Source organism: Schistocerca gregaria, chromosome 1 (genome assembly GCF_023897955.1).
Source record: "Schistocerca gregaria isolate iqSchGreg1 chromosome 1, iqSchGreg1.2, whole genome shotgun sequence".
Classification (NCBI taxonomy): domain Eukaryota; kingdom Metazoa; phylum Arthropoda; class Insecta; order Orthoptera; family Acrididae; genus Schistocerca; species Schistocerca gregaria.
The window spans coordinates 214,875,595-214,903,199 of NC_064920.1; the positions used below are offsets into that span (position 1 = coordinate 214,875,595).

At 39.6% G+C, this 27,605-nt stretch overlaps 1 protein-coding gene across 1 annotated transcript in view; it reads right to left on the reverse strand.

The window, feature by feature from the left end:
- Positions 1-27,605, reverse strand: part of LOC126337005 (calcineurin-binding protein cabin-1-like) — a 237,068-nt gene that overhangs the window by 39,541 nt on the left and 169,922 nt on the right. The window contains exons 23-26 of the mRNA XM_050001253.1: positions 26,661-26,759; positions 17,012-17,137; positions 6,436-6,668; positions 6,035-6,134 (exon numbers count right to left, since the gene is read on the reverse strand). Of these exons, the coding sequence (XP_049857210.1) occupies positions 6,035-6,134; positions 6,436-6,668; positions 17,012-17,137; positions 26,661-26,759 (558 nt within the window). The remainder of the gene's footprint in view (positions 1-6,034; positions 6,135-6,435; positions 6,669-17,011; positions 17,138-26,660; positions 26,760-27,605) is intronic.

Here is a 27,605-nt window from a genome sequence, read left to right on the forward strand (position 1 = left end):
GTTGACTGTGGTCATCATATCTTCATGATTCGTCACATTCCATTGATTCTCTGCTCCTAGGTTCCATTCATTACATTACTTACTTCACACTGCATCATTGCCCTTGTTTCTCTCATTGGAATCGTTGATCTCTCACTGCTTTTTTTCAGTGTCAAGGGCTTGAATTCGATCTCCCACAAAACATACATATTCAGTGTCTTGGTATCCTGTGAGAACTCATCTCTCAAGGGTGTGCAATGGTAATCACTGCAAAAGAATTTCTACGAATTGTGTGTCTTCAATAAGCTCATCTAAATTAATATTATGATCCCAAAACTTCTGCAAGACTGACAGATGGTACCATCACCGTGGCCATATGGTAGGGGTGGTGTTTACAATTTTGACTTGACTGCCCACAGTGAAAAAAGACTGTATGTAGTTCACTGAAATTATTGTAACTATCAGTGACTCTCATGCCCCACTGTGTGAGCACTGTCATTCAAAATGCTCACACAGGTAACTATTTTTTTGTTTCTTGGAATCCAACAATGAGAAAGAATGTTTAAACTGGCAGATGAAACCAATGGTATGTAATCCTCAAATTAGTTTGAACTAATGAAATATGCATTTACCTGTATTGGTATCAACAATCATGTTTGGTATTGTGTTCAGCTTAAAACAATATTTCTCTTTCCCCATATTATTGATTTTTGCTTCTAGAATACACTTGACTAATGTAGATTGCTGCATCTGTTCAACTTGAGTGGCTGGGTTAATGCGTTGTTCATGTATGCCAATTACCATTTTAAAGACTGAATGTTTGTGTTGTGAACAATCATTCTTTACTATTGCAATCTCCGCACTGATTTTACTTTGCACCTTCTCGAATGTGACTTTATTAAGATATTCAATTTCATCATTCTTAAGTTTTAATCCTTCAGCTTGTAATACGAGCTTGGATTGTTCAGCCATAACTTTGTTACGTAAGTCATTGTGTTTTCCCATAAAATCATTGATGGGTTTCGTTCATGAATTTTCTAGTGCTTCTCAAAATTCTTGTGTATTCTTTCTGACCTAATTCTCCATGTGATAAGTTTTATCATCATTTAGCTGCCTAAGATCATTATTCACTGCCTTTACATATTTGAGCAACGGATTTTGACTCACCATTACTGGTCTATGGTTAAGTGTCAGTTTGGTAACCTCCACTGTTGAGCTGCTGCCAGTATTTCAAACTCATTATTCTCAATATTTAACTTACTGTTTTTGTTAACAAAATTTTCAACTCACCATCTGCTGTAGTTACGCTGCATTGGCTGTCTCCAAAGATTGTGATGAAATCATAGTCTGACACAATACTGACCAGCTGCCATGTCATCCTCTGCCCACAGGTGTCACTGGATACAGATATGGAGGGGCATGTGGTCAGCAGACCACTCTTCTGGTCTTATGTCAGTTTACGAGACCGGAGCCACTACTTCTCAGTCAAGTAGCTCCTCAGCTTTCCTCGCAAGGGCTGAGTGCACCCTGCTGGCAAACAGCCCTCGGCAGACAAGATGGCCATCCATCAAGTGCTAGCCCAGCCCGACAGCGATTAACTTCCGTGATCTGACGAGAACTGCACTTCGATTGTTGAGATGAGTGAGGTTTAACCAAACATTGTTGCAGCTCACAGAAGTTATATTTATTCTCCAAATGACCGAGGTCAGAAATAATGACCTCACAAGGTGCAACAATCAAGAGTGCTGGGCTGTATGGAGGGGACTTCCTGACATGGAATGGATGGCAGCTGTTGAATTGGATGTGTTGTTGATGGTTGGTGGGTGTGATGTGGATGAAGGTATTGTAGCAATTCTTGAGGTGAAGGCTGATATCAAGGAAGGCGACTTGTTGGACTGAGGTAGAGCTTAATATCAGCAAGGTAATGGGCACTGATGATATTATTGCAATAGTAGTAGTAGTAGTAGTAGTAGTAGTAGTAGTAGTAAGTAGTAGTAGGAGGAGAAGGAGGAGGAGGAGGAGGAGGAGGAAGCATCAACAGTGAAAGTTTGGCTTCAGCTGGTAAAGGAACAGGAATGATGGAGAGTCAGTGGAGAAAATGGTTAGTGTCTTTTATATAGGGGTAAGTTACAGGTAATAGCTGAAGATGCTGGTTCGCAAGAGGAGAGATTCTCTCAGAAGGGGGCTCAGTAGCCGGCCACAATGTGGCATCCTGGGTGCTTGGGTTTATGTGCTTTGGCAAGCATATGGAAGGTAGGATTGTGTGGATCTGATGAGGTTCAGAACACAACCATGAAGGTGTTCCTGGGTTGAACCTAAGGATTTGAGAAGTAGCTGGAAATCCTGCTGGATTTCTAGAATGGGGTCATTGTGGCAGGGCTTGCAATTGGGTGTATCTGATGGCTGGTGCGGTCCCACCATGTAATCACTGTGGTCCATAACCACAGTGGTAGAGTCTTGTCAGCAGGTAGTATTATAAGGTTGGGATTAGTTTTTAGGTGGTGGACATGAGGTTTGGTCCCATGTTATCTGAGGAATGATGATGAGGCAAGGTGTGAGGACAGGAAATTCTGGAAAGTTGACAGAGATGTTTAGGAGGCAATGGGGTGGATCACAGTTAGACAGGGCCATAAACTGAGTCAGCAGGAACTAATATTAGTTTTGGATTGAGTCTGACTGTTAGGGTAAGTTGCAAAAAAGTGTTTCCACTGTGGGGACAAGGAGAAGGAGGGAAGGTTTTTAACAAGCCCAGCATGTCTCTATTTGGGGGTGGTGCAGGAACTAATATTAGTTTTGGATTGAGTCTGACTGTTAGGGTAAGTTGCAAAAAAGTGTTTCCACTGTGGGGACAAGGAGAAGGAGGGAAGGTTTTTAACAAGCCCAGCATGTCTCTATTTGGGGGTGGTGCAAAAGATAAGGCCTTTGGAAAGACCTGGTACTTCTCTGGGGCTGAAGGTATTGAAGGATAGGTTCAGTGGGACTGTTTATGCTCTATGTTCTGAAGGGCAGTGGGGCGATGTTTATGATAGTGTGATAAATGCCTTATGTCTGTCATGCAGGATTTTGTGGCTATGAGGTGGTGAGGAGGATGTTTAAAAGCAGGCAGCATCCATCCCACACCAGGAAGTCTCTTCTGTGCAGCCACCACCACCAAACTGTGATCAAAAGACACATGAACAGCCAGTTCTGAGCATGGTGCCCAACACAATGTTGTTGTTGTTGTTGTTGTTGTGGTCTTCAGTCCAGAGACTGGTTTGATGCAGCTCTCCATGCTACTCTATTCTGTGCAAGCTTCTTCATCTCCCAGTACCTACTGCAACCTACATCCTTCTGAACCAGTTTCATGTATTCATCTCTTGATCTCCCTCTACAACTTTTACCCTTCACGCTGCCCTCCAACACTAAACTGGTGATCCCTTGATGCCTCAGAATATGCCTAACCAACTGATCCAATCTTCTAGTCAAGCCACAAATTTCTCTTCTCTCCAATTCTATTCAATACCACCTCATTAGTTATGTGATCTACCCATCTAATCTTCGGTATTCTTCTGTAGCACCACATTTCAAAAGCTTCTATCTCTTCTTGTCTTAACTACTTATCATCCATGTTTCATTTCGATACATGGCTACACTCCATACAAATACTTTCAGAAACGACTTCCTGACACTTAAATCTATACTCGTTGTTAACAAATTTCTCTTCTTCAGAAACGCTTTCCTTACCATTGCCAGTCTACATTTTATATCCTCTCTACTTTGACCATCATCAGTTATTTTGCTCCCCAAATAGCAAAACTCCTTTACTACTTTAAGTGTCTCATTTCCTAATCTAATTCCCTCAGCATCGCCCGACTTAATTCGACAACATTCCATTATCCTCGTTTTGCTTTTGTTGATGTTCATCTTATATCCTCCTTTCAAGACACTGTCCATTCCATTCATCTGCTCTTCCAAGTCCTTTGCTGTCTCTGCAGAATTACAATGTCATCGGCAAACCTCAAAGCTTTTATTTCTTCTGCATGGATTTTAATTCCTACTCCGAATTTTTCTTTTGTTTCCTTTACTGCTTGCTCAATATACAGATTGAATAACATCAGGGAGAGGCTACAACCCTGCCTCACTCCCTTCCCAACCACTGCCTCCCTTTCATGTCCCTTGACTCTTATAACTGCCATCTGGTTTGTCCCCCCCCCCCCTCCCCAATTACCTCTGCCACCATCACCACTACCACCACCACCACCACCACCACCACCACCACCTCTTCTGAATTTCACAGGTGGAAGCTCTCCCTACAACATATCCTCCTGGCCTCGTCCTTCACTAGTACGTGTCCTCTGCCAAGCTACCCCCTTCTCTAATACTACACATGCTTTCTAGTCCAGCAAAGCAGCTACATGGTCCTCACCCCCTTCTCTAATTCCCCCCCCCCCCCCCCCCTCCCAAAGCACAGCCTTCCAATGTTGCACCTTCCAGCTCTACCCTGTCTCCACCACACCTTTGCACGTTCTAATAGGCAGCACCAGCATCTGCCCCCATGTCCCATTTCTACATTGCTATCCCTCACCTCTCTGCCCCAAATCTCTTCCTACCCCCCCCCCCCCCCCCCCCCCAGTATCAACTCCAGCAGGATTGTTGCTCAGGTCCTATGCAGTCATAGCACTACTGTGTTGTGAGCTGTGTATGTGTGTGAGTTTTCTACTTCTGAAGAAGGACTTTATCTGATAGCTGAATACTTCTAGCATTCTTTCTCAGTGTGTGTGTCTGTGACTCAACACCTCCTCTATTTGGCGAGTAGCGCTAAATCCTTCCCACAGTGTCGTTATTGCATCCTGGACTTCCTGTTGTTTTACATGTCTGCTTCTCTGCTTTTTTACACAATATGACTCCATAAATGTCCAATTTATCTGTTACAAACAGCCATGTAGCATCTTTGGCCTCAGAACACATTAACAGAATTACTGGCTCACTGCATTGCTCATTCTCTCAATCTTGTTGACACAATGAACAGTGCAAATAAGAGATAAATTGCACTTCATATTTTTAAAGTATTCTAAGTCAACTGAGCAGAGGAAAGAAATACCAATGGGCTGTTATAGAATATTTTCATTTCCATGCTCATCACTAGAAGTAGTAGAGATATTTCCACAGTACTTTTACACAAGTAATGAGTCATGTATACACCAAATTTGGTCAAAACTGATCCAGGTGTCCCTGAGTTATGCTTTTATGTCGCTCCTCTTCAGCCCCACCCTCAGTTGTAGGGTGCCCTCCTTTCATTATAATTTTTTCCCCACATTTCAAGTGGTATGTGTGCCAGCTTGGTAGAAACTACTTTTGCTTCATGCATTGCAGAGATGGGCTTGTTTGTTACTGTCTTTGTAGTCCCCTCCCCTTTCAGCTCCCCCTAGAGTTGAAATATGATCAGGACTGTTACCAATGAGCCTAGCAACCACAAAAATTACAGATTTGATACAAATATAAGTTGTTATCGAATGTTTTTACATGTCACAGTTTCTTACCCTTGCCCCTTACCCTTACCCGAACCCCAACCCGAAGAGTGGTAGGTAAGGGTGTATTACCTACAAAGTATTTTGATACAAATAATGAGTCATGTATATATAAAATCTGGTTGAAGATCTTCCAGAGTTATGCCCCGACATCACCCAATTTTCAATCCCAACCCTATGGAAGGTAGGTGGTTCTCACTGGCACAGTGCTTCCTTTCAGAAAGTAAGCAATATGTGTACCAGGTCTGGTTGAAACTGAATCAGAGGTTTAGGATGAGATGTAGAACATGCGAACATTTTTATAATATACACGGATACAGATTAAGATTAAAGTGAATATCCAATTATGAAAATGTCCAGGATGTAGCCACATAACATTTGTAAATCTACTGAAAAGCTGTCACAAATATGATCCCTGGAACATGCAGTTAACTAGCTATGACAAGGGTCAACAAAGTGATCATTTTCTGTCCATCCCTTAGGATTATAAGTATAAGCTACCAAATTCGAAACTTACAGTAGTAATAATTAATGAATTGCAATCATACCACAGATTCATCCAAACAGCGCCGTTTTGAATGGTGCAGTATGTTATCTATTTGATCTTCTGCCGGCCTTTTCTTACGTTCTTCATCACAGTCAGTTTTTCTGTATTACAAATAATATCCTTAATAGTACCCATATAAATATGTTGATAGTAACTGTACTAAAATATTAACATATGTATAGAATATGATTAGAGACAGAACAGAAGGAGAATTACTGGAGAAAAATGGACTGAGGAAGAAATAAAATCATAATCCAGTGACAAATACAAATTTCTTGATTAAATTTAAATTGGATTTAAGCTTAGTGAATTACCCACACATGAGAATAAAAGAAATAAACAAAAGTTACAAATGTGCATAAAATATAGGTAATATACAAGTAATGACGATAGTACACTTACAGCTCTATTTGTCCAACCATGAATGGGCTACTAGCAGCTTCCTGGAGTTTTTGCTCAAACAGTGCTTTCACTGCATCATCAATTCGCCTCCCTTCATTTTGTTCTAGGTATTTAAGAATTGAAGCATGTATACGATAAAATACCTCCAGTGCTTCAACAGCCAAATTTTGTGGATTATTGTAAATTATTTTACGTGCATAATTTGCACCCATTTTCTCCAAATATTTGCTAGACTGAAATAAATGATTATGTATTACAAGAGCTGTAGACACAAAGTTATTAATTTAAAGATAAGTATTAAAGCATAAAGGAGCTAGCAAATGCGTTGTAACTGAAGAAAAAAGATAAAAATTTTAAAGGTAGAATTAGAACAATAAGTTTCTGCATGTAAGCAAACTGACAGCATGCTCATGCATTAAGAGAGTAGTTCCTAGCCTGACAAAGTTACAGCGTACTCCAGCATTAACATTTAAGTTTTTCACTACCTCTTCAGAATACTTCGAATGTCAAGATGTATCCACTTCCAGAAGTCTTTGTTTCTTTTTAGTCCAAGAAGAGTTTGGAAGAACAATATTCTATGCTTTCTTTTTTTTGTTTTAAATTATTAAATTTAAGTGGGTAGTGTTCAATAAAACTTATGTTATTGAAATGGCAGACTTACAACAGAGGTGACAAAAGTTGTTAGAAACTGTAACACACCCTGTAAAAGAATAGAACTTATTGGGCCGCTTTGCTGAGCATTACAATCAAGATGGAAAAGTAGTATTTCAAGCTCTGGAAATAACAGCTCAATCAGTGGCCCGAACTTGTACTGAAGCTGAAGGATTTGGCACTTCTGCAGTAGCTTCCTTCAGTCCTGGCTTTTTGGCTTCCCTCTGACAGCCATGCCTCCATCCTTGCCACCCTCCCTGTTTTCCTTTCCCTGTTGCTTCATAACCTGGGTTGTGAGTAACTAAATCCACTTTCCCTTCTTCTCTTTCTTTCCCCTCTCTCCTCCCCGATGAAGGAACATTTATTCCGAAAGCTAGGAACGTAAATTTTCGGTTGTTTTATGTGTATCTATCGGCTGTACTGAGCTGAGGTAAGTACTGGCCAGCCCCTCTATCTCTTTGTTGGTATTTGTTTCAGTCATTTAATGAGGCTCACAAAAGGTCTGAAAAGTGTACCAAAAGCATTTAGCATCTCGTTTCCAGGCAAATGTCACTTACTACCTTAACACATAGGGAACTTTTTTTTAGTATTTACAAACCAATTCTACTGTCATGAGTAAAACTTGGCCCCTTGCTTGAATCATCAGTGCTACCCATAACCACGATCAATTCAATTTTAAGCAAACATTTTTCAACAAAAATGCGTGTTGCGTCCACTCACTTAGAGATCCTCTAACACCGTAAGACAACATCAGACAGTTACACATCAAGGATCAGGGACATGCATAGCTGAGTAGGAAATGGAGGTTAATACATTATTGTGGAATATTATATGCACAATTATTAATATATGATATGGTGATCAGATTAGCACCAGACAGTGAAGTGTATGCTCAAGAATTAAGACAGTCAGACCCTTCTTCAGTTGAAGTTTTACATATTGCCACGGCTTCCAAGATACCACATGCAGTTCAGGCTACCTTTTCAACAGAATAGGTTATATCAGAACTGTCATCTTGATAAGCAAATGTGGCATGACCTAGTATGATGTAATTGCAAAAATGTCACAAAGGGGAGCAGCCCCCACTTAACCAGATGGGCATTAAACTTCAAGCCATTGCAGTTTTTCAACTTGATCTTGGCTACATTTTCGTAGTCTCCCCAACTCTTCTGATTGTTTTCCTTTACATGCTTGACATAGCTGCCCAAATTATAATGGTATCTGCCTGCCTACAGTGTTTTCATTAGGGTCATATAGCAGAAGTTTGTCAGAGCTAATTGAGTCTCAGGAGACCGCTGCACCATTGCAAATAAATGGCATCAGACATTCAAGGGTAGCACCATGCCACCTTATGCTGTCAGCAGTGGTTCGTGGCATTCCAATATTAATTATTTTTGATGTAGGGGCCTGTCCTGATTGTTTATCAGCCTATGTGTCTAATGAGAACCCTTCTTTTCTTTGTAGTGGCATATTTTTTTACCTCGATGCATATGCAGCAATGGGCCTTTTTATCCAACACCGCCACCCGAGGTGGCCAAGCGGTTCTCAGTGCTACAGTCTGGAACCATGTGATCACTACGGTCACAGGTTCGAATCCTGCTTTGGGCATGGGTGTGTGTGATGTCCTTAGGTTAGTTAGGTTTAAGTAGTTCTAAGTTATAGGGGACTGATGACCTCAGAAGTTAAGTCCCATAGTGCTCAGAGCCATTTGAACCATTTATCCAACACCAGTCCAATCAATTCATAATGTCATCCCAAATGCAGAGGAGGATTCTTTGTGTCTTCAATATGCTGCTTGTTTTCTCCATGCCTGGCAAAGGCTTCTAATTTTTTTGCCTACACTATGTTACGAGAGTCAGCAATGCTGAAATTTTCTATAGCCTGCCAAATATCTTCAGTCTTGTGGGATGACGTTACAACAGCTCTGTGTTACTTGAAGGAGTTACAAGTGCTGTCTTAGATTTCTTATAATAGATGGGCATCACCCATAGTCACTGTTTGCAAACCAGGTGGTGCATTACACCTTTGTGTGGACTTCAAAAATATGGTTAATGCTCAGACGATTGTGGATTCATGACCCTCTGCCTCCTGATGGTTCTTTTCATAACTGGTAGGAGTCAGTACTTCTCTACAATTGATCATCTGAAGCTTATTTTAACTTCCTTTGGAGAAGGGCTCTAAGCTCATTTTGATATTAAATACTCCTTGTAGCCTCTATCAATATAATCAGTTACCTTTCGATGATGCTGGCACACCAGTAACCTTTCTGAAATTTCTAGGACAAACTGCTGCCAGTATTCCACATTGTGTCACTTATCTGAATGATTTACTGACAGGAAGAATGCAGGAGAAGCATACACGAAATCTCTGGTGAGCATTTTCCGTCCTTTTGAAAGCTGTTTTAAAAAGAAACTTGAAAATTGTTCCTTCTTTCAGCCTTCTATTAAGGATACAAGACATATCCTTAGGCAAAAATGCCTGAATGCCGACATCAGAGAATGTGGTATCCATTTCCCATATTCCAATACCAACGAACACAAATGATTTACAGATTTTTTATGGGCAAGGTTATGTATTCTGCTCGATTTATCCTTCTAACTACAACAATAGCCCAGACATTGAATCCACTGTGAATAAAAGGAATCCTCTCTTCAGTGGTCCACAGATTGTCAACAAGCACTTCTGAAGTTGATGCAGTGCCTCCAAACTGCTCTATGTCTAATACTGTATCAGCCTCATTTACCACTTGTACTAGGCATGGATGTATCACCATAAGGTATGGGTGCTGTTGTATCACAGAAGTATCTAGATGGTTAGCAACAGCCAATCATGTTCACCTCTAAGACATTGACCATGGCTCAATAAGATTATTCACTGGTAGGAAAAGCGACATCTGGTCACAGATCATAAGTTGTTATTGTTCATATCTGGCCCTAAGCCAGACTTGCCTGAATGGACACCAAAGAGGATACAACACTGGGTGCTTTTCTTATCAGATTACCAATATTCAACTCATTTTTGTATGTCAGGTCAGCATGTGAACTCTGGTGCACTGTCAAGATTCCCTTTGGGTATGGATTAGAAAGCTGGGAAACAGGAGATTGTTTCCACACTGATTCACAATTAGAACTGTCAGTGGAAGAGTTGGCCATACCATCCAGAGATGTTGCAGCAGCCCTATAGAGGAACCCACTCTTGAGATAGGTGCCTGGCTGGCCACAAAACTTTCCTTTGGCAGCCTTCACAGAACTTATTTGTTATTTTCCACCTAACCATGCCCATTATTGAATCAGAATGACAACCTGTGTCAAGCAGTGATTCCAGAGGTACTGCGCTCATATGTATTTCCTCCCCTGCATCAGTCCCACTGGCACAGCATGCTGTGGGATCAGGTGCATGAAGGCTTTGCAAACCCGCTCCAGGGGGCCATGTAGTTGATTGTGCTACATGCTTACTCTCACTTCTCATATATAATGAAAATGCAACAGACCACAATGGAAAATACCACTAAGGCCCTCATAACATATTATTATTATTATTATTATTATTATATTAAAAAACAAAGATTCCAAGACTTACCAAGCGGGAAAGCGCCAGCAGACAGGCACAATGAACAAAACACACAAACACACACACAGAATTACTAGCTTTCTCAACCAATGGTTGCTTCTTCAGGAAAGAGGGAAGGAGAGGGAAAGACGAAAGGATGTGGGTTTTAAGGGAGAGGGTAAGGAGTCATTCCAATCCTGGGAGCGGAAAGACTTCCCTTAGGGGCAAAAAAGGACAGGTGTACACTCGCACACACACACACACACACACACACACACACACACACACATATCCATCTGCACTTACACAGACACAAGCAAACATATTTAAAGGCCTTTAAATATGTCTGCTTGTGTCTGTGTATGTGCGGATGGATATGTGTGTGTGTGTGCGAGTGTACACCTGTCCTTTTTTGCCCCTAAGGGAAGTCTTTCCGCTCCCAGGATTGGAATGACTCCTTACCCTCTCCCTTAAAACCCACATCCTTTCGTCTTTCCCTCTCCTTCCCTCTTTCCTGAAGAAGCAACCATCGGTTGAGAAACCTAGTAATTCTGTGTGTGTGTTTGTATGTTTTGTTCATTGCGCCTGTCTGCCGGCGCTTTCCCGCTTGGAATCTTTGTTTTTAATATATTTTTCCCATGTGGAAGTTTCTTTCTATTTTATTTACATTATTATCATTATTATTATTATTATTATTATTATTATTATTGACAGATAATAGAATTAAGTGTGTTACTACCCCTCCATCTCAACCTTCACCTAATGGCATGACAGAACGTCTTGTGGGAATTTTTAAGATGCAGATGGGAAAAAATCTTGAGATCCACTCCTATTGATGTTGGACTGACACCTTTTCTATCACCGTACTGGCGAACATTGTTTCAACAGCGAAGCTTGGCAGAACTTTTGCGTGGGTATCCACATTGTTCCTTGCTAGATTTGTTGCAGCCTCCATGAACACAGGAAGAAGAAGAAGAAGAAGAAAAGCTACACCTATTAAGGTGGGTGTCCCCATCTGGGCGCACACATTTCTATGCCTGGCTGCAAATGTAGCCTCATCTCCATCCAAAAAGGCTGCCAGCCTGTCCTAGAGGCCACATTTAGAGGCATTCTTAGCCCCTGGCCCCTTGCACCATCTGGGGCAAGCTTTGCCTCCAGGCTCTGTTATATTGTTAAAGCAGCAGACCAAAAACAGCCTGTACTTCACAGGAAAAGTTCTCCTATTGTGTATCATACCACAGACAGTTAATGGGGCAGTTGATGGCATTATTAAGTCTTCTGACACTTCATACTGCCATTCAAAAACACCGATTTACATTTTCAGTAGTATACTGAAATTATTTTCAGGTTGCGTCAGACTGCTGCACAAGGTGACTGGGTTTTGGTCAAAGACACTTATCCAGCACATATTTTTATTAAAGCAAATGTTACATGGTTACATTAAAAAACACAGTGTTGAAAGCACAATATTTATACACAATGCTAATAAAAATCTGTGCTTGAAACTGGTTGCACAATCAAAAATAAGTTGAACAGCAGCTTAAGATGTGGCATTTCTACAATTTGTAAAAACTGTGGAACACAATAAAAAATATTATGGCACTTCTGTATTAAGAAGCCCTTGGATAAACAAATAATAAACAAATGCTGCACAACTCAGCAGTTCCTTCAACTGAACACTCACTTGGAATACAAAGTGTTTTTGTAGGATGTTTATGCCACACAACATTAATTAGCAGAATCTGAGAGCATGATGTTACTTGGACATGTGTGACATGTTACAAACTTGTTAAGACCTACATTTCTGTGATCACAAAGATTGTATCCAGACGATCTCCTGGACAGTTTGCATCAGCCAATCACAGCTACATAATAAACATAATTATTAATATCTCAGCTCGTTTATTTGGGATAACAGACCTGTGGCACTTCATAAAATAGGGTCTATATTCATCCAGACTTTCCATTTTCCTCAATCAGACAGAAAAACAAAACTTTGACAAAATAGTAATACCACAACAGTACAAAATAATATATTGATACAGATATGTATATGACATAATTTTCTTAATAGATGAACCACAGCCTCGTATAAAACACTTCACAACGACATAAACTCCATCCACCCACAAAAACAGTTCACCCTTGAAACACAAACAGTTGGAAAACTTTCTTAGATCTCACCATACATAAGAGAAACAACAAACATGAATTCACAATCTACACAAAACCCACCATCATCACGACCATTATTGATAACCAATCCAATACCCCATAACTCACAAAGAAGCCAGCTTCAGATATTTACTGCACAGACTGAAAAAAACCTATGAACAAACATCATTGCACAGAAGAACTGAATTCAATAAAACAGATTTCACAGGAGAATGGATATGATGCATAGAGAATAGACAAAATAAACCACCCAACTTTCACAGATCACCTGATTGCACACAGTCACCACCCAACAAACATTGAAAATGAGTTACACACCCTTAAAATTAGTAGCAGCTTATACCAAAAATTAATTACCAAAGAAAACTATCACATCCAAAAATCAACAGGCCAAGGAAAGAAAGAACTAAATGAATACACATCACTGTGCAATAAAACCTCTTTGCCACAACTGAAGAACTATACAAATAACACCCACACCAAAACTACTCCTGGAAAAAAGACACCCATTCTCTCTCTCTCTCTCTCTCTCTCTCTCTCTCTCTGTGTGTGTGTGTGTGTGTGTGTGTGTGTGTGTGTGTGTGTGTGTGTGTGTGTGTGTGTGTGTGCGCGCGCGCGCGCCCGCACCCCAGTCCTGAAAACACACACACACAAAACCAAACACCACAAACGCCACCAAATACACTTCAAACTTGCACACCTCACCCAGCCAAACACGCTACGAAATAAATGAATACTTCACAGCCAGAACAACACGTAATGAAAGGGAAAACTTTGCTCATGTTTTGAAAAATCGGAGAAAGAGCATTATCAAGCGACCATAGGTCATGAAATCAGCCTATTCACCTCACCAGTAACATTTGAGAAAAAATTACAACATAAAAGCTGTACGTTACACACAAAAAACATAATATATACTCATTTCTGTTTTTAAATGCATAATAAACAGAAAAACAAAAATTATGTTTTGGTGTTTGCAGATGAGAAGTTGTAGATTGTGTAGCAGACTAGCTACCAACATAAATATCCAATAGCATCATGTAAGGTATGTAAACTAATGCACACATCCACTCTTTTACCAATTAAGCTATAACTATAACTTTAGACCTAATGTTATAAACAACACACAGTGCATGAGGTTGTTAACACATATCTCAACTGTGAACTATGAATAAATAATGTATGATATTTTACAACAATTATTCATTCACAATTGTAAATATTATGTACCAAAAGTTTCGTTAAATGTTAAAATGTAACAACAATTTCACAGTAAAGAATAACCCACTGAAGACAGCACAAAAAGTGCTGAAACATGTTTGGTTAAAACAAAACTGAAAAGATGTCTTAAATATGGTGGAATTCCTCATCCTATTTAGTGTCTACGTTAAGTGACATATGTTAATGTGGTTGGTGCAAAAATTGGATACAGAAGCGGAAGGCCAAGATGAGTGCCCTTTCTAATAATCAAATGGAGGTAGTGCTTCCTGAGCACTTACAAACACAATGACTGGATTTCTAAATCAATTTATCTAATGAGAATTTCGCTGGAAAGAACTGAAAAGAGCTGATATGGAGTTCAGGTATATAGCAGCCCCAACAGAATTGTAATGGTAAAAAAAGTATGTTTACAGTATTGCCAGGGTATTCTGATGAAAATAATATAAAAACTGAGTAGAAACACCTAATTTCACTCGTTTGGTTACCAAGTAAATCCCTTGGGGATTGCATGTGCTCCACCAACAACATTTTTTTTCCAGGAAACAATGTGCAATACAACTGGATCATGAGTCTGTCTGCTAAATGATCTGAACACTATTCTGATCTAATTCAATTAATACTTTGGTCTACTAAATCACCAGAAATTAATCCAATCAAGCTTCTTAGGGACACAACATGACTGAAACATCCACATCCAACAACAGAAGTCATATCCACATCCACAGCTGCCTAATGCAATGCAGCTACCGAAGAAATCTTCACCACCAAAACCTCTGTCAAGGCAAGGAGAGATTGTGCAGTATGGTGGCTCATCATCACATAATTCACCTATGTCATAACCAACCCCTCCACTGTGTTACATGGAATCTGAACAAATGGTATCATCATGTTCTTCTTCTTCTTCTTCTTCTTCTTCTTCTTCTTCTTCTTCCTTTTATCTGTGATTAGTCCATTGAGTGAGAACATCAAGCATCAAGTTCAGCAGCTCACTCAGTGCTTTTCAGAAAAAGGGACATTGTGGCAGCACTAGGTTGCAACTGCTCCCTTCCATTCAATTCATTTCCATCATCTTTCACAACAACATTGAAATGACATTATTCTACACAATCCTTCACACAACACAGCTATGTATATGGTGTCATTCACTGTTGGAGAAAACCAGTAGTAAGCCAGCTGTAGGACCATACTAGGAGAAGAAGATAGAGTGCTTAGTGACAAGTACAAGAGTTTGTGTCCTCTCACTGAAATGGCATTACTGCTTACACCGGCCAGAACATAATGACCACATACCCAACAGCTGGTATGTCCACCTTTGGCACGGATAACCACAGTGGCATGTCATGGGATCGAAGCACTGAGGCCTTGGTAAGAACACAGGAGGTAGTTGGCACCACATCAACACACACAAGTCACCTAATTCCCACAAATTCTGAGGAAGTGGGTGGTGAGCTGTGATGCCCCATTCTCACATCACAGATGTGTTCGAATGGCTTCAGATCTGGCAAGCTGGAGGGGGGAGGGAGTGGGGGGCAGCACATCTATTGAATCTCACCACTGTGTTCCTCAAACCATTTAATCATACTCCTGGGCAAGTGATATTGTGCATTATCTTGTCGAAAAAAGCCACTGCTATCGAGAAATGTGATTATCATGAAGGAGTGTATGTGGTCTGCAACCAGTGTACAATACTCCTTGGCCGTCGTCATGGTGCTTTGTATGAGCTCCACTGGAGCCATGGATATGCATGTGAATGTTCCCCAGGGCATAATGGTGCCACCGCCTGCTTGTCTCTGTCCTACAACACAGGTGTCAAGGAGCTATTCCCCTGAAAGATGACAGATTCATGGTCTCCAACTGGCATGATGAAGAAGGCGTTGGGATTCATCGGACTATGCAATCCTCTGCCACTGCGCCAACATACAGTGCCAATGGTCACGTGCCCATTTCAGTCACAGTTTCTGATGTTGTGGTGTTAACACTGGCACATGCGTGGGCCATCAGTTGTGGAGGCCCATCGTTAGGAGTGTTTCGTGCATTGTGTGTTCAGACACACTTGTATTCCTTCCAGCATTAAAGTCTGATGTTAATTCCGTCACAGTTTGACACCTGTCCTGTTTTAGCAGTCTACCTAGCCTATGACATCAGTCGTCTGTAATGAGGGGTGGCATCCAACCCCGTGCTATCTGGACATGGATTCACCACATGTTGAGGACACTCACCAAATCTCCCCAAAACACCCAACAAGCCATGCTGTTTCCGAAATGCTCATGCCGAGCCTCTGGGCCATCTCAATCTGCCCTCAGGAAAACTCATATAGATAACACACCTTCCCCATTCCACATATGGACAGCACACTCACTGATACTACATGCGCTATGCATATGTCTAACTAGTAGTTATTCCTCATGATGCTGCCATCACCTGGCTGGATTTATATTGATAACAGGTCGATGGTCGTAATGTTCTGGCTGATCAGAATGTCCACTAACAGGAAATAGTCATGCAAGTAAACAGAAAGGGAAATAAGAGTTTAATATTCCACTGACACTGAGGTCATTGGAGACTGTGCACAACGTCAAATAAGAGAAGAATAGAGAAAAAAAGAATTGGTCACACATTTTTCAAAGGAACCATTTATGTGTTCATATTAACCGATTTAGGGAAACCTTAGAAAACGTAAATCTGGAGGGTTAGTACTGAGTACACTGCATTATCCAATGTGCCATCTTGCTCCGTGTGCAGCTCATGTCAATTACAGCACTTCAACAGTGAAATAAATTTCTTATATGTCGGGCATAAAACATACTACTTTCAATATTACAGGGTAAGTTTTTAAGAACTGACAATAAATTACTTTATGTAACTTAAAATTTGTGCAAAAAATGGTCATAGTATAAATAAGCCATAAAAAACCTCTCTTTTTCCTTAAATCTGTTCCATATAGCTCACTGACAGGCTTAGTCGAAACACAGTATCGTACCTTTACATAATGCTCTAAAATGATTTGCTGGTCCAAATCTTTCTTCTCAGCAACTTTACCAAGCATATAATGCAACAGCCACCTTTCATCTTGGATCAAGCCTCCAGGTCCCAGGGTACACCAGACCTTTAATGAAAAAGAGAGACAGAAGGAAAAAATCTTTTGAAATAAGCACCACAGAGATTTACAACAAAACAGAAAAAAAAGTTCCTTAGAAACGCAAGAACACTATGACCATGTAGAAGCACTCAGTCATCCACACAATACATCTATAATTTTGACTTCGGCCATGTGATGAAAAAAGGAACAAAATTCTTAAAATCTGGAAACAAAATAAATTATGACATCTTTGAATAAAAGCTGCAACATATACAGAAGTTTATACATCTCCACTGAAGTACCCATGCTCTAATAAATAAAAATTGGATCATTTAAAGACAAGCCAGTACCAACTCATTAATGGAACTGTATGTACAGATTAAAAGGAATTGACAAGAGCAATTATCAATCTAGAAATAAACATAAGTGTTGCCTTCTGAACCAGGTGGCTAGAAAAGGAGACAATAAGATTTGTGTTAAGTGAAAAAAAGAAGATTCTAATACATATACATGTATAGTAGAAAGTAATGCGTAATATGCTACAATATCAACTACTTTACACTACTGTAAACTTATAACACTTGTGGTTTTTTCTCAGAAAAAATTCAAGTATGGTTTGCTGACTGTCATGGGAATGAATATATCTTTTAATTCACAATCAACTGTATGTAACTATAGCATTCATAAACCCAGCAGTGACATCTGATGTTGAAGCAAATTGTTCTAAACTGATCAAGGTTGTAAATATCTCCTGAAGGTAGGTTTAATGGTATCTGTATTATCCTCCTCTTCACTTTCTTCTGATGACCCTTCTCACACCTCGGTCACAGCTTTTAGCAAACCAGATTTCATAGAAGCACATATGGTAAAACCATCATCTGCACTAATCGACATCTCAAAACTAATCCCAGGGTTTGCAACATCTTGCAAAACTGGCCATTCATCATGTGAAGTGGCGTCGCCTAATTTGTAGACATCTCCAGGCTCTGTTAAAGTACAGCTGTATAGGATGTGGCAACATGAGTTCCATGCTGCTGCGATGGCTTTTATTGAGTCAAGAAAAATCTTATCGGGGTTGCAGCATAGTTTTCAGCAGCAAGTCATTTGTGATTAGTTCTCTTCCTGAGAAAAATGAATCCTTGATTCAAGGGCTGAAGGTGGCTTGTCACATTTGGTGGGAAAAAAAAGAAAAAAAAAGGAATCTTTATGTTGGTTAGGTTCAGATCCTGTACATTATGGGCAATATATCTGTACAATGTAAGAAGAACAAGCGTGTTTTGAGCAACCATTCGACTGTTGAAATGAAGAAGCACTTGCGAAATGATGTGCCGCCAATCAAAGTTTTCTTATGGTTAGAGTAGATGCAAGATAAAGTGTCCACATTTATATTTTTAAAATATTGCAGTTTCTTGGACTTACATATAACCCAGGAATGAAACTTCTCACTGCTTTCCACTTTACATGCTATGGCAAGAGTTAACATACTTCATGTAACCAGCTGTTCACACTTTCTTCATCAATTTGTTTGCTTTACCACAGATTTGAACAGGTGAAATTGAATGTCTCTTTTGGAACAGATACATACAACCAGCAGAACAACTGAAGTCTTCAATGCCTACATTTCTGGCAGTCTCATTTGCTTTTGACTGAATCATAGGGCCACTTAAAGGTATGTTAGATGCACACATATGACTGAACCATTCTGGCAGTAACGTCTCAATGTCTTCATACTTAGCACTATGAAGGCATTTAGAGTTGTATTCAGAACCCGATGCAGCAGCAGTAATGATTTTTTCCTCAGTTCTTAATTACCATAGAAATAGTAGATTTGGAATTCCAAACAACTCTGCAATTGCTGTTATCTTTGTACCACAGCCCACTTCATCTAGAATCTGTCTGTTTCATCTTTCACATGTTTTGCACACTACCATTTGTAGATTTTTTATTAAGTGTACTAGCTCAATTTGGCTACAACTAAAAGAACACCTGGCATTGAATACGTTATTAAATGTTAATGCAAACATTACTGAATTTATTTAAATGTACCACACACACTGATAGATGAGATGATAATCACGGCTGCTGACCTACAATACGTTAGGAACAAGTCAACAAGGGGTAGCTAGCTTTGTAGTTTAATTTATTGAAATCATTTCAGTAAAAATTAGCTTAGAAGTATTGTACCATTGGAAGTTTGTGTTACAATAAAATTTAATTACACTAGGGTCTGAAAAAGAGTTCATAAATCACCTTAACTGAAATTCGTGTTAACCGATAAAACTTCACTTAGCAACCAATGTATTCCTGCTGGCATCAATATTTTTTTTTTCCCCGTTAACCGCGAGTACATCTTCAGCAAGTTCGTGCTAATGAGGTTATACTGTAAGTATTAGTGAACCAGGCAATGCTTTGCAATTGCAAAATATGTATTGGATATTGTTATGTCCGCACTATAACACAACAAATATTCCGTGATAACCAAATTTATTTGACCTTCTGTCACACAAAACAAAACTTACGTTCGACTACACAATACTTCGCTGGCTCTAGTGTCAAGGAGAAATCAGAGTCACTAGTAGAGGATACAAGTCCAAATCACTGCCAACCAGTCGATACTGACGCATCGCAAGTTTCCAGCCAGGGAGGCCACAGTACGGTTCGGTCGCTATGAATCCAGCAGCCGGGTAGTAACACAGTCATTGGCAAAGATTGAACTTGTTAAACGGGCTCAGGGAGCTCACTTAAATCCACAGGTCCGGCCAATCAGAGTGTTGGTAGATGGCGCCCTTATACGGTTGCTCACTCTGGTGGCAACGGCACTGCCGCCAGGGTAATCCATGTTGATAGTGGTGTGTATGCTGCCGCTAACCCCGCGACGACACGTTCACTTGCACCAGTTGTTGACATCGTGTGCGGCGCCAGCGGTACTCGCTGTGTGCGGCGTGTGTTGTAGCACGCAGTGCCGAGTTGACGGCTGCTGTGTAGCGGCCGATACGACAGATATACATCCCAATCTCCTTCTCCCCTCTCTCTATCCTTCTCTTCCTTCCTCTCTTTGTACATCTCCTCTATCACCTCTCTCTGTCCATCTCATCCTCCCCCCTCTGTATGTATCTCCTGCTTCCCTCTCTCTATGTCCATTCCCCCCACTCCTCTGTCCACCTCCTCTTTCCCCTCTTTCTAAACTTGAGCTTTGTTTACTGTTATTGCCAATGAAAGTTGCTTAAAATGAACGAGTAAATCGGTTGGAATCATTGGTATACATGATTTGAGAGATCTCTCCTAATGTCGGATCTGCAAAGAGAATAGCTTCCATAAGAGTATTTTGCATAGTATTAATATAACTTTCCCATTTTCTGTTAAAGCTGACTGCGAGGAAGAAAACAAGACAGCACACTGATGTGTATACATTTTTATTTAAAATTATATATAAGGATTAAGAATATACATGGGAGAAACAATTTGTCTAATGGTTTAAATGCCCAGATATCTTAGTGAGAACTGACTGTGAGAAAGAAAACAAAACTGCACATTTTCACAGCATATTTTCTTTCCCACAGTCATTTTCAACAGAAAACTTGTACATTGTTGTTTTTAAAAAAATGTGTAGCCTATGTCTGTCTGAATGTTTATTAGCGTAACATGTAAAAATTTGAAGTAAGTCGATCAAGAACTTTTCAAGGTTGTTTCTCCTATATACCATATTCAAACACTGGTGGGCCAAAACATTATGACCACTCCTCACTGCTAAGCTGAATGCCTCCTGGCGGTGTTGCAGCCACGTGGCACAGTAAGGAAAAAATGGAAGTGGAAGAGAGACGAATGGGCATTCCATGGGCTCTGTGGTGGTAATTAAAGGCATCGTGACAGCAATGAACTACATAACATTATTGCGAACCATCTGCATCATTTCATGATTGAAGTCTCTCTCTACTGCAATGACGTCTTCTAGCAAGATAACTGTCCGTGTTGCAAGGTCAGAATCATGCTACAGTGGTTTGAGGGGCATGACAGTGAACTTACATTGATGTCTTGGCCAGAAAATGAGCCTCACCTGTACCCACTGGAACACATATCAGGTACTGACTACGTGCCTGCAAACCACCACCCTGTAATTTGCAGGAATTGCTTGGCCTGTGTGTAGACATCTGGTGTCACATACTTCTGGGATCATGTCAAGAACTTGTAGAAACCATGCCAAGCAGAATCTCTGTTGTACTGTGTTTAAAAAGTGGAACAACACAGTATTAAAAATGATGTCATAATGTTTTTGCTTCTTCAGTGTATTTTTATACACCTTATACATTTAAAAAATATGTAGCTATGTCCATCCAAATGTTTATTAGTGTGCTGCATAAATATGTGAAGTAAACTGCTCAAGAACTTTTTGAGATTTTTGGCAACAAGGTTATATGCTGACTCATCTTTATATAGTAGTATAGATATAGTCCCGTGAAGATGTCACAGCAGCCTCAAACAGGTATTTTGCCATTTTTTCCAGAAGCACACTAAATGTTGGACAAAGTTGTTGAAAAGGGGACCATAAAAAACAATAACTGTATTTTAAAACCACAGTCTTTAAATGACACATCCAATTTTTTTCACTTTGTGCTCTCGTACAGTATGTCCACTACAGCTTTATACTTTCAGTGAAAGCTTCTAGGAGCAAAAGGAATTGCTGTTAAGTCTGCTACCTTCACCCCACTTATTCCAGTGTTCCTGTTACCGCCCAGCTTTAGATAGCTAACAGGGCATATGGCAGTATTGTAGAAGACATAGTTGAAATCCATGTTTCTTTTTGCTTATACACAATATAGGATGTACATATAGTCTGGCAACATTTTCAATTATTTATTGTACAAGAACCAAACATTGTACAGATATCATACATATGTCATTTTGAAGAGAAACCCCGAAAGTTATTAATTTTTTGTTTCCGTGTATACCGCCACAGCATAGTTTGGTCATTTGCCGATAGTCAGCACAAGTTACAAACATGGCAGTTCAGGTGTGGAATGAGCTTTCTGTGTGTTGGAGTTCGACAAAAACAAGTGAGCTACAGCTGTTAAACGGATGTTTAGAACCAATTACGGTAAAAAGCCACCAACAAGGAAGGCCATTTACCACTGGCACAACAAATGGCGAGTTCAGGTGCAGAGTGAGCTTTCTGTGTGTTGTATTTTGACAAAAACAAGTGTGCTACAGCTGTTCAATGGATGTTTAGAACCAAGTATGGTAAGAAGCCACCAACAAGGAAGGCCATTTACCACTGGCACAACAAATTCATTACGACAGGTTGCTTGTGTTCAGCAAAGAGAAGCAGACACCGAAGTGTGAGTGAAGTGAATGTGGAGCACGTACAAGTGACATTCATAAGAAGTCCAAAGAAATCGGTGCGTTGTGCATACCATGAACTCAAAATGGCTCCAATGACAGCGTGGAAAGTTGTGCAACAGAAGCTGTCTATGAAGCCATTCAAACTGGAGCTAGTGCAGAAGCTCAATGATGACAACAAAGACAAGCGTTCTGAGTTTTGTTCGCAGTTGCAAAAACTGAATGAGGATGGGGATGGCATTGTTGATCACTTAATTTTTAGCGACGAAGCCACTTTTGAAACTAATGGGAAAGTCAAATCCGGGGTACAAAGCATCCCTATGAATACTCTGAATTTGAGCGTGATTCCCCAAAGGTAAATGTTTTTTGTGCCTTGTCATGTCGAAAACTGTATGGGCCAGTCTTCTTCACCGAGAGCACTGTAACTGGATATTCCTACTTGGACATTTTGCAGCAATGGCTGATGCCTCAAATGCAATCAGACTCCCCATTCATCTATCAGCAGGATGGGGCTCCAACCCATTTTCATCGTGGAGTTCGTGGGTACTTGAACGTAGAGCTGCCGCACCGATGGATCGGCCGTGCTACAGAAGGGCACAGCTATTTCATGAAATGGCCTTCCTGATCACCAGATCTCACTCCACGTGACTTATTTCTGAGGAGAAACATTAAAGATCTGGTGTATGTACCACCTCTACCATGTGATGTAGCAGAGTTCAGGGAGACAATACGGGAAACTGCTGCCATAGTTGACGATGCCATGCTGTGATGGGTATGGCAAGAATTCTATTACTGAATTGACGTCTCCGAGTCACACATGGTTTGCATATTGTCAGTTAAAAAAAAAAAAAAAAAAAAAAAAAAAAAAAAAAAAAAAAAAAAAAAAAAAGCTTTCAGAGTTTCTCTTCAAAATGCAATATGTATGACATCTGTACAATGTTTAGTTCTTGTGCAATAAATAATTGAAAATGTTCCTGGACTTTACATACACCCTGTATGAGGCAACTACTGAAATAGCATTTCTTAATAAACAGTAATTTCAATGTCAGTTGCATAAAGTGGGCATCTCTTCTACTTTTATAAATGCACAAAACACATGCCTCTACTGCTTGCACCACAAATGAGAAGCAAGGCTTGTCCCTTCCACACCTTTCTCCTCTCCCTGCAAGATATCTTTATGTGGAGGTGAAATTCACTTCCTTAGCCTCCCAGCAGTCCCGAATACAGGTGATAGAGGACTCACAGTAGCAATTAAAAAGTATTAATGTTATCATATTCAGTAACAAGGTTACTGCAAGTAAAAAGTCTGTAAGAGAAGATGATGTACAGTGAAGCCATAGTCAAAGGAAAAATTCATAAAAGGTAAAATTCATAAAAAGCTAAATGCCAGACAATGCAAGCAATTTTGATGTAAACAAAACACTACAGTAGATGAAAACGTAGAATTCCTATGCATCTGTTGCCTCCTTGTTTGTTTACAAATCAGTGAATGCACAAAACGGTATTGTAGGGCCTTATAAATCTCATAGTTTTGATCGAATCACGCTTCTCTCTTCATTTCACACATAGTACTAGTTTGACTTCCTATACTCAAAAGGTGAGAGACATGGAAATCATGTTGATCACTTACTTTCTAATGCAGTGAACTCTTTGGGATCAAAGTCATTTGGTACAGAAAAAAGGCAGTGCATAAATCACATGTATCACCATAGCAGCTTACCATTAATATGTCTACATTGTATACCTGAGGTTAGCAGCTCTTAAGACCGACACACATCAAATCATGACTCAATGCTGAGGAATCACGAGGTACTTCATAACTGCATATAAGTCTCTGACAGAAAGACACACTGTCTCCCTCTTACAACAAAATTACTACAGGACCAATTTTTCATTGAACTCAACAGTAGTTGCCCTTATGACACACATCTCTTGCACAGCATCACTGCAAGAGGCATCAATAACAGCTTCATGATAATATGAGGCTTTGCAAAAGACACCAACTTGTCAGAAGATGACTAGGTGTGACACTAGATCTATTCACACAGGAGCACTCTTGAAAATGCCTCTGATCACATACTGCAAGTATGGAACAATGTGTCACTGGATGCAGTGATTTCCCAATGTTTCTCTACACTGCATTTCCCTAAAAGCATTCTGCATTTCTTTTCATGTATCCTGCCTCTACATCTTACTACTGATTTTACCGAAGTAGCTTGTATTTGCTACAGTATGGTGAACAGACCAACTTATGGTAAAGGTGCTTCCAATTATAGTTCTCAGAAACTTATCTATTTCAAGAAAAAACACATTACAGCATTGGAAGGTCCTTGGCATTTCTTGATGTTCTGTAATAACACAACACAGTAATATATGTTCCACAAAGGTCTCAACTAATGACCTTACAACAGACTACTCATGATTATATTCATCCACTTACTGACTGGCAAACTTGAAAATGATCTCAGTATTTACTTTGCTCTCCATTAATTGAGTTCTGTTCATTTTTGCATTTTTGACTACAGTGTGCCACTTTTGATATATGGAAATTTACCTTGCAGATTGACTTTTTTAAATGTAATTTTTTATAGGCAACCTATTTACATGAACTACAATCCAAACAATTGCAGTAAGGATGTTATTATGGAAGACACTAGTGTGTTAACACAAGTGAGGTAAAATGTTCAATGGAAGATAAAGTTCACAACAAAATATTTTCCCTTGCTAATAATTCATTTACAGGTGAAGTTTAAGGACAGGAAGCTCAAAACCAAAGAAGAAATTGCAAGAACAAATCGGACACCATAGGATTGGTCATCTGTTTTGGATAATGAATCGATGCAGGAACAAATTAAGTAAGCCATTGTATGCAAAATGAATTGAAACATAGAATATTTTATAAAAGAATGCAATCGTATTCTGCAACGCTTACAAAACAAAATTTAACCGTGTTGAAGCAGAATAGGAAAACAGAACAAAAAATAAACATGGTTCTCATAAGAGGTAATATATTAAAAACAAAAATAAAAAAAACCATGAGAATGTCTAAAAATTGGGAAACACCGAAGAAAATAAATCAAATATTGAAAAGAAAGGGAAGTCGGAGGAGAAACCAATTACATGGAGCAATCAGGGAAAAAACAGTAGTGATTAAGAAACAGAGAAACGTAGTATACATTATATTCAACCAACAGCATTTCAGATAAAATAACTGAAATTATCCCTTTCAGATGCATGGACACAACAAAAGTAAAATGAGTACATAGTTTCATCAGCTAAGAAGGAAAGATATACTTCTCAAGAACAAAGAACAGAAGCTTTCGAAATGTGGTGCTACAGAAGAATGCTGAAGATTAGATGGATAGATCACATCACTAATGAGGAGGTACTGAATAGAATTGGAGAGAAGAGAAATTTGTGACACAACCTGACTAGAAGAAGGGATCGGTTGGTGGGGCATATTCTGAGGCATCAAGGGATCACCAATTTAGTATTGGAGGGCAGCGTGGAGGGTAAAAATCGTAGAGGGAGACCAAGAGATGAATACACTAAGCAGATTCAGAAAGATGTAGGTTGCAGTAGGTACTGCGAGATGAAGAAGCTTGCACAGGATAGAGTAGCATGGAGAGCTGCATCAAACCAGTCTCAGGACTGAAGACAACAACAACTTCTAAAGCAAGAAAATAATGAAAATGTAGCTCCACAATTGAATGAATCTGAAATTTCACCGTGAAATGGCATATGAATTTAGAGAATTGATTTAATTAGAAACATCTCAGGGCTGATAAGGGGTTGAGAAAATAGGTTACTCTTACTAGGAGAGAGCACCCACAGTACTGAAACCAGTCTAAATGATAATCTATAGCTACACTGACTAGTGATTGTGTGAGACAACATGTCACACATATGAAACAGAAAGAAGACAAGTTAAAAATAAAGTGAAGAAGCAATGCTTGTCCATGAACACTCAATAGCTACTACAACATGCAGACTGCCACACATTTACAATTTTACAGAAAGTGAAGACAAGGAAAGAAAGGTGGAAGGGGGAGGGGAGGAAGGGGCCGTAATTCTTTTAAACTTACACTGGTAAGAACTGACTTAGGATGAATGACCTCTCCCTCTTTTCTGTTACTGTTATATCTTGAAATACCACAACACAATACCATAAAGAAATCTGGATTAAATTTTACAAAGATAATATGCACTGACATACCTTTATAGCAGAGTTAAAGCAAGTGTCAGCAACATCAAGCATTCTCTCCTTCTGTTCCTCAAGCATTGTAAATTTTTCCATACTAAGACTATCAGTCTCCTGAAAAAGTGTAAATGAACATAATAATGGTTTTTCCGGATGAAGACATAGCTTTCTCTTACACTTAGGTAATTGCATGACTTTGTATAGTTAGAAAAACTTGCTTTCTTTATAAAATATGACAAAATGTTTAAAAATAGCACCTCCTCACTTGTACATGTTTTTCACATCATCTTGCAACCATTAAAAAGCAAAGTAACTATTAATTTTTATTTAACACACTTGTCTCCAGATCATCCATTCAAATCGATAACTTTAACTCTATTATGCTGGTCAGTCTTTATCTGTAAGACAGGTATTTCTGCTTGTTGTATGTCAGGAAAATAGAGTAAATGAAACAAGTCAAGCATTCAGAAATCAATATTCATATGTGTAACAAGCATGGGGAATACCACAGAGAAATTAAATGAGTAAGACAATACCATATTAAGTGTTGGTGTAGCAACTGAAGGGACTTAACTGAACCGATACAAATTGAAGATAGCACTGATAGCTTTTCGGTTGCTGCCAACTTAGACTGTCTTCATTAGTAGACAGCACTGATTGTAGCATAGTGTCTGCTTTTATATATGATAGCAGATACAATGTGTAGTTAATGATACACAAAACAAAACTCAGCAGAGCAAAGACAACAATAGAATGATGACAACAATATAAATGTACATCGGATTGTATGCTAGTCTAAGGTTAGTAGCAGCCCAAAGTAAGTTTCAGCCCAATGTCATACACAGTCTTGAGACTCCTATCAGCCACTGGGCTGAGTGTCTTCTGCTGCCTGCCGCCGTTGGATAAGCAGCTGCCAGCAGAAAGTCGTATACTCCTAGCTCACTTATTTGTTACATAGTT